The sequence below is a fragment of the Hermetia illucens genome, chromosome 4 (assembly GCF_905115235.1).
Source record: "Hermetia illucens chromosome 4, iHerIll2.2.curated.20191125, whole genome shotgun sequence".
NCBI lineage: Eukaryota > Metazoa > Arthropoda > Insecta > Diptera > Stratiomyidae > Hermetia > Hermetia illucens.
The window spans coordinates 136491901-136506220 of NC_051852.1; the positions used below are offsets into that span (position 1 = coordinate 136491901).

At 43.5% G+C, this 14320-nt stretch overlaps 1 protein-coding gene across 1 annotated transcript; it reads right to left on the reverse strand.

Moving 5' to 3' along the window:
- Positions 1-2439: 2439 nt before the first annotated feature.
- On the reverse strand, positions 2440-3835 carry LOC119656098 (putative uncharacterized protein DDB_G0290521). Its single transcript, XM_038062408.1, has 3 exons — positions 3767-3835; positions 3406-3494; positions 2440-3342 (listed from the first exon to the last, which is right to left on the reverse strand). Exon 3 carries the CDS (start codon positions 3288-3290, stop codon positions 2718-2720), a length of 573 nt encoding a protein of 190 aa, XP_037918336.1. The 5' UTR covers positions 3291-3342; positions 3406-3494; positions 3767-3835; the 3' UTR covers positions 2440-2717.
- Positions 3836-14320: the final 10485 nt, after the last annotated feature.

Genomic DNA, 14320 nt, shown 5'->3' on the forward strand with positions numbered 1-14320 from the left:
GGAAACAGCCTGTCATTGTTTCCGTCATCAGACAACGATCAATACCTTCTTTAGCACAGTTGAGTCGACGGAGGACACAAGAAATTGTGCACTTCTTCTCTTACCATTAATCTGATACTCTAATATAATTCGAACCAGATCCTGAGAAAAACATTTTCTCAGCATGGTTGTCTCTTACAGTTTTGATATCAGGACACAAGCTCCCGATCTTCTGGATCGCAGGGGAAGATATTAACAGGTAGGATCTACCCTGTAGTCCCTTCGCAAGTGCCAGCCCCCATATGGGGGTTCTGTTAGCATATACACGGCCCTCTACGCAGATCCATTGTGGCAGTAGCGCAATAAAGACATTGCACGTTCCCTTATATAATTGAATTTCAACCTACCCGGTAAACAGTGGAGCATCATTTAGTGACAGTCTCTGAGCAACTTTAAGCTCTTTTGGTCGAGTTTGAACACCAAGCTGAAACCCTTCTCGTTTGTAGAATTATCCTCACTGAAATTCATGAAACTCTAGAGTCCTAGATCAATGGCTGGGTTCTGCTCATCTAGCATCTGGATGACGTGCTATACCTTCCTTTGAGGTTCAGGTACCAAACATGGGACTCCAGATTTAAAAACTGGCATTGCACGCCGGAGTCAGTTTAAGGCAACATATTCGATCTAATTTAAATAGAGGACATATCTGGAAAACATTGATTATTAAACCTTGGCTTTGCTCTAGGTTCCAAAGCTATTTCCACAGTAATTCACGCAGGAGGCTGCCGCTTACTCATACATCCTTTTCTTCATGTTAGTACTCTTATAAGGGATCTGTACCGCTTATGTATTTGTCTTGCGCTTCTTACGGGTATTACCTCTGACCGAAAAGTCTGCTGCATCTAATATGAATCTTGCCGGGGTTACAAGCTTGTCTCCACTTTTCATAGAAGATTCCGTTTCTTTGCGTCCAGTTTCCCTGGACAATGCCATGCTTGGTGGTGCAGCCACCTTCATGTTCTCATATCCGAAGGGTTTTGTCTACACTTGCAATGCCTTCCTCTACCGTTGGGTGGGAGTCTTCCCATGCTAACGATATCTAATTTCTAGATACCGGCATTGAACCAGTTGTATCCACCTTATCAGCTTTACGTCCTCCGCTATTCCTCATAAGGGTAGAAGGGAGAGTTTTGGTAAGCAGAATTTAGTCTGTAGTCCTCCTTCATTAGTGGCTGAAGTTTTCTGCTCTTCCACTTTCTAGTCTGTTAAGACAGCAGTGCCGCGGACATAGTAGGATTTACGATTTCTCTTATCATGAGAGTTTTCGCACTTATCTCTACGGACGACTACGCCGTAGGCACTAAGTGCCGGCTTTCAATTGGAATGTAACGCATATCTTGCGCAGATTCGGTCAGATGGTTTTTTAATGGATGTTTGGACACCCTCCGCGAACTACTACATGAAAAGCAACAACATATGATTGCCCAAAATGTCATTTGTTTTATCGAGGTAAAACTTCTGAAGAATTTAAGGACAAAAGTGGGGTCTACCAAAACTCCGTACTTCAATTGCACTTCTTCTTCCCTTTATCTTGCTACTTTGATGATTTCTTCAAACGCTTCGGTTACGTTGATTATATCTGCTTGCTCTTCTACGAAGTCATAGACTCTTGCAAGATGGCTCTCAATCTGGAATAGGAGGCAGGCACGGTTGGATTAAAGATGAGCATCAACAAAGCCAATGACAGCAACGAACGTGATGTCGTTCGGCGCATTAGTAGCGATAAATACGCCTTCGTCAATTTGTCAAAAATCTGAGAACGCAAATATCTCAACACCAACATCAAATTGAGACTATTCCGTCCCATTATTTCCTTTGTGCTACTACATGAGAGTGGTACATAGAAAGTAACTGTCACTGTTGCTCGGACCAAAAAAGTAGGCAAATAAGATCTTTGCCGGTACATGTGCCAGATACACGGGAAGTGGCAAGGGATAGGTCACACATTGAGAAAGGGCAACAGTCCCATTTTGGGTGAAGTCATGCAATGCCGGTATATGCAGCTTGAGCGTCTACTCTAGTGTTAAGCACTCAACCATGCCATGTTTGAAGGATAGTCGCTGAAGATGCCTTCATAGACGGCGGCATTAGGGGTGATGACATCTTCAACTAGGATGTGATCAATTTATTGTGTTCTTTTAAGTTACTTTTGTGGTAAACGTATATAGATCTCCTAAATGAGGAGTTCCAGCTTCGATTTGAAATTTTCTGATCCCCTGTTTCACTTTTCCCACTGCTATGTGAAAATGTCGAAAATAAATGCACGGAACGTCCCTTTTAAAGAAATAGTAGACGGTGGAATTCAGTCACCTAACTCTGAAAGGGTGGTTGGGAGCGTCACGCGTCTTCAAAGCACCAGACATTTAAGGCCGATATTCCACATTGAATAAAACACTCAACTTTCTTGCTGCTGATTTTTATTTCGATGACATCTGAATGTTCATCTTAATCGATAAATGACTTTTCGTTTTATCCCCTGCGCCTAAAAGACCTTCTGCCCATTCTGCCAACTCTGCCTACTCTGCGTACTCCACCTACTCTGCCCGCAGATCTACCACCCAAACTTCTCACTAGGACCCTTCTTCCAGCGCCCCTTCTCATTGGCCTGAAAACCACACGCCTTCCTCCACCGCCACGTCTTCCACCACGGCGGCGACGACGTATTGGCCTACGTCGAATTATCCTTCTTCGGATTGGGCGACGTCTTCGCCGCCTCCTATTACCTCCACGTCGTCCCCTCCTACGTCTTGGGAAACGTAGATTGCGGAAACGCATACGCCTGAATTTGATTTTTCGCCTTCCATTAGTGGTCCCCGATGAGCCAGTTCCACTGATGCTAGTTTGTCCTGAATCGCCTGAAGAGTCCGTGCTTGAATCGCTTGATGAATCCGAGCTTGAGTCTGCACTGGAGTCTGCGCTTGAATCTGCACTCGAGTCTGCGCTTGAGTCTGCACTGGAGTCTGCACTGGAGTCTGCGCTTGAGTCTGCGCTTGAGTCAGCGCTTGAGTCTGCACTTGAGTCTGCAGAAGAATCGGCGCTTGAGTCTGCACTGGAATCAGCGCTTGAGTCTGCGCTCGAATCTGCACTTGAGTCTGCGCTCGAATCAGCGCTTGAATCTGCAGAAGAATCCGCGCTTGAGTCTGCACTAGAGTCTGCGCTTGAATCTGCACTTGAGTCAGCGCTTGAGTCAGCACTTGAATCTGCGCTTGAGTCTGCGGAAGAATCCGCCGATGAGTCTGCACTTGAGTCATCTGATTGCCGGCGAACCCTGTTCAGTAGCTTGCTACTTGGCGCAAATTCGACCTGTTTAAAAGAGACGTAGTACTATAGTTTCGCTTAGATTTTAGATAAAAGGCAACAACTTACATCCTCCAAGTCCGATGCATATCTAGCCGATGCGAATGGGACTAGAATCGCACAGGCAACTATAAGTATCGGTAGAAATTTCATTACGCCTGTAAAAGGTTTAAGATATTTTTATTAAGCAACGAAACGGCTTTGATAAAGGGTTTAAGATATCTACGACATGTTGAGGACTTTCAAGATATGATCGAAAATTTAGTGCTACTTGGGATATCTTTAATATATCCGAATAATGATAGTGACGAATTCCCCTGTTAAGGCTGTTAACCTTATCGTGCACAGTGGTCCTCCTCAGAAAAAAAAATTTGGATAGTACCAAAAGGAAGTACTTATATATCTAAGTCATTGGTGTATCTTCAATTACCTGCTCCTCACAATGGAAAAGCTGCTCGAAATGATTGACTTAGTCCAGAAACCCGACCGCTATTTATACTAAAAACTTTCTAAGAAATTCGGTTCGGTAAATTCTTCATCACTTACGGAAACATCCTGCTAGTATTTGGTAAAGTTTCTTTAATATTTGTTTATGCAAATTTGCGTATTGCATTTTTTGTCGAGCTAACTTTTTATAAATAATTATCTTGCTGTATCTATTGTTTAAAGTTTCTAAATTTGTGATATTTGCCCAGGTGGGGTGGCATTCAGTAGATAAGGAAAACATTTTTCAACTGTTTGGAAAAGGAAAAAAAGTTTTTTAGAAATAACGTGTGAAAGCCATGGCTCTATTGCTTCCTCATTAAACTTTTATTTTCTTATCTATTTTTGAGGTTTCGTGTAAAAAAAACCTAAAAATCAATTCAAAGTTTGTCGGTTCGTCTGTCTCCCTTTCAATCGATAGAAGATGGAAAGTTTCAAAACCTCTGCTGGCTCCTGCAACACCATCTAATCAAAGCCACCCGTTCGCCTTCAGTTACATGGCGGGACTGCCATTACTATATGGTATTACCTCGCAGGACATTCACTGCAGCTAGTGTTGTTGTTTCTTGTGTTTTTTTAAACTCCTCCATTCACAGAAGGTTATGTATCTAGCCTCAATGAATTTTCTCCCGCCTTTGAAATCATTTTCGGGATCAGCATATCCTTCACCGCATTCTTGGATGACAGCAACGGCCCGGTAACAGTTTCCACCTCTGTCGTGTGCGCGGTAAATCCAGGGCCTTTAAAAGCAACATGCTTCACCTCGTCGGCAATCATCTTGTATGCCCAATATTATAGCAAGTCAACATGGATGAAGCAATACATTTAGGAGTTGTCTTAAGTCTGGAATAATTCTGGGTCAAACTCCCTTTCTCGTCCAATCCCATTTGACACTCCACAGCGCATTCAGTCCACCAGATGGTTATGTGATCTGCAAATTGCATATATTGTTCTGAAAGTTGAAGTAGGGGATATAGGGTACTGGCAGACCTATTAAACCAACTTCTCACTTTTATGGGAGTGAAAAGAATTGGGATAGTTCTGTCCTTGTGGCTATAGCTAATCTGGCTGGTTATTCAATGTGTCCACTACAAATGGCGCCCAACGTGGGGCCTACATTTTCGCTTGGTTCCCACTGAATGAATCTATGGAAGATAGTCTATTCCGGCTCTCAAGTTCGTTTACTAAACTTCATTCCTATCCCGCCTTGTGAAGCTTTCCTCCCCATTCCTTCGATAGTGTACCTTATGATCCTGTTATATATTTGGCTTTGGAGGCATATATATATTCCTCTTCGTGATTGCCTTTCACAAGTAGGTAGATTTATGGGCCTTATGGTGACTTTATACTAAAAGTTATTCCTTATAATTTCCCGTGGAATTCAAACTAAATTCAAGGTGCATCCTCAGTAAGTAATGGGCAAAAGGTGCGAGACAGGGAGGAAACCAGAGCGGTCATGCTTAATTAAAGAATGAGACAGGATAGATTTCGGTTAAATATCTGATCCTTCGCGAAACTTTCCTTTCGACGGTGGCATTCGACCACGAACTTTCCGGCTTCATTAGCACAGTCGAGCCAGTATTACATTTGTTCGCAACACACTGAATTAAGCATACATGCAATGTTGCCAATGAGTGACTGAAATCTCTCAAAGATTCCCGCCGCCACATTGCCGGGTCTGGCTAGCACAAAGGCGCAGAAGCGCATGTCAACAGGATGATTCAACTCAACTTCTGTACTTTTGGACCTACACAATCAGCTGCCCCACTTTTTCTTCAGTCGTTTGAGATAATCTGCCATCCTAATTGGCCACAGTCAAGCCGGATAGTCTCTCTGGCAATTCCCTACTTCAGTGTTCGTTACAGTATCGCGTAGATGCTAGTAGAGACCATGCCTGCTATTAGACATGCTATTCCGTCAGATGTTATTCGATAGATACACGATGTTCCCAATTCACTTAATACCAACGTTTAAAAAGGAGCTGCATAATTCAAGACCGAGTTGAGAATCATTCACATCATCAACGGCACAACAACCGGTATCCGGTCTAGACCTGCCTTAATAAGGAACTCCAGACATCCCGGTTTTGCGCCGAGGTCTACCAATTCGATATCCCTAAAAGCTGTCTAGCGTCATGACCTACGCCATCGCTCCATCTTAGGCAGGGTCTGCCTCGTCTTCTTTTTCTACCATAGATATTGCCCTTATAGACTTTCCGGGGTGCATCATCCTCTTCCATACGGATTAAGTGACCCGCCCACCGTAACCTATTGGGCCGGATTTTATCCACAACCGGACGGTCATGGTATCGCTCATAGATTTCGTCATTGTGTAGGCTACGGAATCGTCCATCCCCATGTAGGGGGCCAAAAATTCTTCGGAGGATTCTTCTCTCGAAAGCGGCCAAGAGTTCGCAATTTTTCTTGCTAAGAATTCAATTCTCCGACGAATGAGAACTGTCTTGTACAGTAAGAGCTTTGACCCTATGGTGAGACGTTTCGCGGATTTCATTATCGTAGCTGTTATCGGTTGTGATTTTCGACCCTAGGTAGGAGAAATTATCATCGAGCTGAGAATCCTTAAGATAATGGCTTTGCTGCTAAACACTGAAGATATAGCCTTGAAATTTTCTGGTCAATAATGACTCCCAGGTATTTGACCGGAACGCTAGTTGGAAACAAATCGTTGCACGCCGATGCCCCTTTTTTTGGAGATTTCCTTTTTCACTTCCTGAAGAGAACTATTTCAATTTTATGCCCTGTAAGAGTAAGACTACCATTTGTTAGCCAGGTCCCCCAATTGTCTTGTTAGTAAGGCTCTCGATCTAATCGACATCTTGGGTTACGATAGTCATTCCAATGCAGTCTGTAAAGCCACTGTTGGTCACGCCTTTGAGGTATTAGAGCATCACTCGACAACCGATTCTTGCAGAACTTCACAGATTTTCTGAAACGTCTTAGGTCCGTCATCTGGGTAGTGGCAAAACAGCCTTTCCAAAAGGAATTACGCGACGATACGCACAATATATTTGGGATCAAACGCACAATATCATTTTCATTTAATGAAATTAGCTCCGTAGAAGACAACGTCAAGCCTGTTTGGCAAAGAAGGGGGGATGATTGACTACAGTTCATATGGCCATGTAACACCTGAGGTGTAGAAGTTTCATACCATAACAGTGCTTACTATTAACCAAATGCATCACATACCCGACTGACACTCAAAGGACTTCCTGCTTGCCGTTAAGGACCATCAAAAAGGGATAAAAATGTTTGAAGTAGCAAAATTTCGATGCTTCTTCCGCTGGCACTCCTTGTGAGCAATATTGAAGACACTCAGAATGCTCATTTTCTTCAAGTTGAGCAAGAGTTCGATCGCAATAAAATGAATTCTGAGGTTAGGCGAAGTGAAATAATGGAATTCAAAAGAATACACCTTTCCCTCTTTCATTGTGCAAAGCGTGCCCTCATGTCTCAGTAACCGGTTTTGCATGAGGTACTGACTGCGAGATTCTAGTCCAAAATGGGAGGCATTTCACTTCCAATAGTGGAAGCAACACAGCGTTAAAAGATCTGGCTAACTACGGAATCCTGAACGAGGAATGGTAAACGGGATTGAAGGATTGAAGTCTTTGTTGATAATTGTGAGTGGTGACGAAATAGATGCGCTCGAGAAAGATTTTCTATTGGGCTTATCACCAGTCCTCACTTACCCGAGGAGGGCGATCAGACCCGAGTCTGCAAAGGACTCATCTGAAGCCTCACTTTTTGGGCGTTTCATGCTGGTTTTAAGTTGTACGCATATCGCAAGTAGAACTCAATGTGTGCTCAAGCGTGGAGTTGCGTTGCACAACTCGAGGTCATACGTATTAGTTCCGACAGAGTTGTTAGATAGGCCTCATTTCCACTGGTAGGAATGCTGAGCCTACACTCAGTATAATCAGCTCCGCTGTGCGAGCTAGGCCAGGACTCTGATTGTGGTCTCCAGATCAATCCCTGTGCGAAGAGGACCGTAGACTTAAGCCTATATTGCAGGTTTTCAAGTTAAACCCCGAAGACCTTTATTGGGCTAGTCAGTGCTCAATGCGCTGATAATTTACAATGACCAGTACTTCTAGAGATGGAATGAGCCCTTCCTCACCATTTTCAAACGAATAGCATTCGGACAAATTTCACCTCTAGGGAGTGAAAGGACTACCCGCTCTACCCAGCAGATTGCTTTTAAAGCATAAGCAACATTATCTTCGACATCCATACACTTAAGGCAAGTGAAGTCACCAAACATGACGGTTTCTCCGCAGAATTGTTCCTCAGTCTCTGCAGAGCTGCTACTACCACTTATCCGGAAGTCGTGGAAATCTAAAAACTACTCCAGACAATGGGAGAAAGGACTATTTTTTTAAATTCCGAAAAGGGACATCCTTTAATTGAAGCATGCTTGTTTTCAGTTGCTGCAAAGTTGACATCAGCATCCTTTGAATCATTTAGCACAGTGTACAGAGTCTAGGTCTTCGCTCTATTTGCTGTTCACTGATTTCGAGAAAGCTTTGAACAGCGTGAATAAGGAGTGTATCTGTAGGGAGCTGTGCAGGAGAATTCGAAGTCTAAGGTAGAGTCCGATATTGATGACTTCCTCTAAGCTGTCTTATTTGGAACATAACTAAGCCATCTACTTACTCTCCACCAATTCATAGACCTTTCCCAAATGGCCCTGGATCTGGGGAAGGAGATAAGGTGCCCAACAATGAAGATTAACACAAACAAGACAAAGGTTTATAGCCTGACTGGTCCTATGTGCTTTAAGGGACACAACGCCGAAGTCATCGAACAGTTTACATATCCAGGAAGCGTTTTTTCAGCCGACGGTATCGCTGGGCTATGCATTCTTTGACGTATTGGCAGCGTTATGTCTGCTAAACTGTTGTGCGTAATAACATGGACTGAGGCTTAGTATCGGGGCAGGGAAGTTTGAAGATTCACGGAGGGCACCTTGAAAATTTTCGCGCTGCCTACAGTATAAGAGACGGCGCGAGATAATTGGTATCGTTAGAGGCGGAGCAGTCCACGAGATCCGTGGAAAGTTTGAATAATGTATGTTCATGAAGAGTAGTCCATATGGGGAAAGTTTGTTTTTTTGGAAGAAGAGGGAACGGACGATTTTACTTTGCATCAGTACTCGAGGCAACTTCTAACGAGGGAGTTGCAAGGGATTAAGGGGGATGGAAGGAGTCAAAATCAGAGGAGGGCCATTGTATTAAGCCCGACGGTTTTGCAGCCCGATTGGTGAATTCAAGGCTGTGGGGGTCTCGAAGGGGAGTTTATAGACGAAAATGACTCAGAGGTCTAGATAAGGTATATCCGTCAAGAGTAGCGAGTAGCATAATGAAGTTTAGCGCTAACCCATTAGCAGGGCACTAGCGAGGGAGAGTGGCTGGGTTTGTTTGAAGAAAAACGCAGTTTATAGGTGACGATATAGCAGAAAATAGCTTAAAGTCGTCGACATAGAGCAAACAGGGACAAGTAAAGAATAAAAAAAATACAGGGCCCAGAATCGAGGCTTGTGGGACGTCAGAGAAGGGTGAAAAGCAACCTTATGCTTCGTATCATTCCATTCCCACTAGGGTGGTTTTATTCTGTTACATTTTATAAGAAATCCCATTACTCTGAATTCAGTCTGAAGAGGATAGCCATTCCGTGGCTCCAAGTTTAGTCCTAAACCAAAGCTAATAAATGAATGTATTGAAAAACTTCCTTTTTGTAAAATTAGTGATCGATTCAGAATATCCCTCGTTTTTTTAGGGAAGGTGGAGCGGGAAGCAACAAATCTGTAGACTGAAGGACAAACGCATCCAATTTATAACTTACTTGCCTTCTGTATGGAAGGATAATATTTGAAAACCCGATGAAAAACAAAGGACCTATACCACCATCGCAAGTCCAAATAGCCGTTAGACAAAGATTATCTCTCTGCACCGTAATGTTGCCACAACTACATCACCCATGACAGGGGGTACCTTGTATACAATGAGATGAGTGAAATTATCGAACTACCTACGGAAATGCCATTTATTGCCAATCTAAGTTCAACAGCTATTTTTATTGCTCCAGGCACACCTACGTCTACTAAAACTCTGTCTACCTTGTCATTTGTTGATGCTATCAAATTCGTCCCGAATCAGTGAAGTGTGCCGAATTCTTAGCTACTTTAGATCTAATTTATTCAGAGAATGAACCAATTTACGACATCAATGCCAAACATCAAGTAGAAACCCATGTGAAAACAGACGCCGATTCTTCAAATCCTTCTTGTAAAAATATCAGCTTTGCTCGAATCTGCCACTGAAACGGGAATGATAATACTTAACATAAAAAGGAATTACAAGCAGCCGTTGCCAACAGTATGATCGGATTTAATAATACCCGGCAAAATCCGGGCTGGTCATCACAAGGCCATTTCAAAATGAATGATTAGATACCTCGCAGTAAGGATCGATGCCAAGTTGGATTTCATGGAGCTGGACGTGGACTGTGCGCCAAAAAAGTCAGCAAAGGCTAGTTCATCTCTAGCAAGGACGATACCTAATATTGGATGGCCAAAATCTAGCTACTGTTTGCTTATCGCAGGGGTGGTGAGATCCATCCTGCTACTGTCTGAGCGGGAACGCCGTGCAAGATGGTCAAACAAAGAAAGGTGAGTTCGACATGCGGGTTAATCGTGCTGAGGGTGTGCAGTACATATAGGACAGCATCCAGTGAGGTAGTGTGTGCCATCATGGGAATGATTCCCCTGGATCTTCTAGCGAATGGGGCACACTGTCTCTACAAGAGAGGGAGGGCGAATCCGGCCAGTGTGACTGCAGACTTCCTAAAAGCCACAGGGAAGGAGTTGTACAGGACATCGCAGCAACGGTGAGGTAATTTCGAACAAGGCTACTGAACCCATATACTGATCCCGTGTATTGAGAAATGAGTCGAGCATAAGCAATAAGAATAGAAATACCACCCATAACACAGCTCCTTGCGGGACACGGTGAATACAACACTTGCGCTTCGGATTGGACGAGTCGCCAGACTGTCCCGAATGCGCCGCTATACGCGAGGACCCGGAGCGTGCTATGTTCCATTGTCCAAGATTTTCGATTAATAGAGGGAGGTCAAGCGACAACATAGTTATCGGACCCCATAGTCTCGGGGAGGAGATGTCGAGGTCGAAACCAAATTGGGGCGAGGTGAACTCAGCATTGGCTACGGTACACGGAAAGCTACAGGAACTGGATCAAGCCTGGAAGACGTACCGAAAACGTGACCTGATCATGCTTGTGTAAACCAGAGCCTTCCTCGCAAAGTAATACTTCATGGGGGTCTCGCAGGGATATGGGCGGAGAAGTGGGGGTGGTTTTTGTGAATGAGAATCTCACAAACCGCTGTAACCTGACGTAGATTTCTACCTCCATTCATAAAAAAAATACCTAGTTGGAAATTGTAGGATAGAAACATCCTGATGGCAAAGGTTATGAAGCTCTGAAATTCTTATAAGGCAGTAGGTTATGGACAATTTCGCTACGTAGTACATGCAAGCATATGTGCAGCAGAATGGGAGAGTAGTATTGGAATCTCCACGGTGTGCTCCCCTACAGGATTTAATATAGCTGCCGGTAAGGTTTGGAAAAAGGCACAGATTAAGAGTAACCGCTACATTTTCTCACAGTTGCAGACAAATAAAAATTGAAGTGATGTCGAGAAGGATTTAATCTTTGCACAATACCTAATAGGCGTTTTAAGCATGAACCACTTGTCATTTCTTGAAATGTACCCTAACTAATTGTATCGACCATAAAAAAAGGTCCTGACATGCATCTTATTACGGACGAAATGATCCAGGAACTGCTAAGATCTGCCATCACCCAACTGACACACTGATTTAATGGTGTCTTAAACTTTGGCCGCTTTTCCAGATTCTGTATATTGTCGCGAAGAAAACTCCTGGAAAAAGGAAAGACCCTGCGCTTGTCGGATCATATAGACCGATAAGCCTGCTTGCCTGGCTGTCAACGCTATTTGTATGACTGCTATTTTTGAAGCTACCACAAGACTAAAACGAAAATGAAATAAACCCTTCTCACCAAATTAGATTAAATAGTCTCTAAAATAAATTGGGCCTTGGAAGAAACGAAAGGTATGTCCATCCTTCAGTCTAAGGACATCAGATACCTTGAAATGCACCTAGGCAGAAGGTTATCTTTAAAAAGAAAATATATTGAAGCCAGAAAACCTCAGGGGAACCTTGCAATGAAAAACTAGCACTGGCGATCCAACAAACGGGGAATGGAGACAATCCCCGAACGAGTGAAAAGTGAATGTAGAATTCCTTCTCTCCCAATGGAACCCGGTGGAAGATCAAATGAAAGATCCCGATTAGTACTCTATGAAGCAGGTGTCGGATTTGACATCGGTTGAAGATTAGGGGAGTGAGGGGTTAAAAAGTATAAATCTTAAGTGAGGCACGTCAGGACTCATTTTCAGAATTTGCCTAGCCCAAAAATCTGAAAAAAAGATCATGAAGATTCCTCTATATAAAATCTCGGCCCCAAAATGCACTTCCTCCTGATATCTGTTCAAATAAAGTTAATAATAGTATGTTGCTGTATTTGGGATCATTTTCTAATGAAATATTCTCGCATATGAAATTCACAAAACCCTCCATTCTTGACGCGCCGAGCTTCTCGTTTCCAACTTGTTAAATTATAGATGCGATGTTTTTGGATGCCGACTTTATAATATCCCACTTGTTGCTTAACCATGTTGTTAGACGAAAGAAGATAGCAAGTACATGAACCGCTAAAGCTCGTTATAGTAGTGCCATCTCAACGTCAAAACTTGAGACATACGTGGACGAGATTATAACAGGTAACGTAAAATATTCCTTATGGTACAGATTGAATTGAGCAATCAGATAAACTTAGTATTGTTGCCAAAAATAAGCCTCGTTGGTAGCAAGGGAATTTCGAATTAACTCGATTTCCTCTGGAGCTTTTTATCCGATCAGCCCGCTTTGCATTCCTTCTTGCTTTTACGAGAGTTGTTTAGGAGATTTTGGCAGCGTATATCGTACCACGAAAGAGTTTGCAAAAGGTCTTCAATTGAATTTTACCATGCTTTTCAACCGTATACTTTCTACTGAAATTGGATCATCATCATCATCAACGGCGCAACAACCGGTATCCGGTCTAGGACTGCCTTAATAAGGAACTCCAGACATCCCGGTTTTGCGCCGAGGTCCACCAATTCGATATCCCTAAAAGTTGTCTGGCGTCCTGACCTACTCCATCGCTCCATCTTAGACAGGGTCTGCCTCGTCTTCTTTTTCTACCATAGATATTGCCCTTATAGACTTTCCGGGTGGGATCATCCTCATCCATACGGATTTAGTGACCCGCCCACCGTAACCTATTGAGCCGGATTTTATACACAACCGGACGGTTATGATGTCGCTCATAGATTTCGTCATTGTGTATGCTACGGAATCGTCCATCCTCATGTAGGGGACCAAAAATTCTTCGGAGGATTCTTCTCTCGAACACGGGCAAGAGTTCGCAATTTTTCTTGCTAAGAACCCAAGTTTCCGAGGAATACATGAGGACTGGCAAAGTCATAGTCTTGTACAGTAAGAGCTTTGACCCTATGGTGAGACGTTTCGAGCGGAACAGTCTTTCTAAGCTGAAATAAGCTCTGTTGGCTGACAACAACCGTGCGGGGATTTCATCATCGTAGTTGATATCGGTTGTGATTTTCGACCCTAGATGGGAGAAATTGTCAACGGTCTAAAAGTTGTATTCTCCTATCCTTATTCTTCTTCGTGTTTGGCCAGTGCGGTTTGATGTTGTTGGTTGATTCGTCTTCTTGTACTTTGTCTTGCCCAAGATCTCGCGCCAATTACCGCCTGCTCGACCTGGATGAAGGCAGTCTGTACGCCTCGGATCGTTCTTCCCATGATGTCGATATCGTCACCATAAGCCAGTAGTTGGCTGGACTTAAAGAGGATCGTATCTCTTGCATCTACCTCAGCATCACGGAACACTGTCTCGAGGGCCAGGTTAAAGAGGACACATGATAAAGCATCCACTTGTCGTAGACCGTTGCTGATGTCGAATGGTCTTGAGAGTGATCCTGCTGCTTTTATCTGGCCTCGCACATTGGTCAGGGTCAGTCTTATCAATTTCGTCGGGATACCGAATTCTCTCATGGCCGTGTACAGTTTTACCCTGGCTATGCTATCATAGGCGGCTTTAAAGTCGATGAAGAGATGGTGCAACTGATGGCCATATTCCAAAAGTTTTTCCATCGCTTGCCGCAGAGAGAAAATCTAATCTGTTGCTGATTTCTCTGGAGTGAAGCCTCTTTGGTATGCGCCAATGATGTTCTGGGCGTATGGGGCTATGCGGCCTAGCAAGATAGCGGAGGATATCTTATAGGTGGTGTGTGTGTGTGTGTGTGTATGGTGG

Excerpts from the sequence above, each read along its gene's own strand:
- LOC119656098 (XM_038062408.1), bottom strand. The coding sequence starts at position 3,290 with ATGACTCAAGTGCAGACTCATCGGCGGATTCTTCCGCAGACTCAAGCG.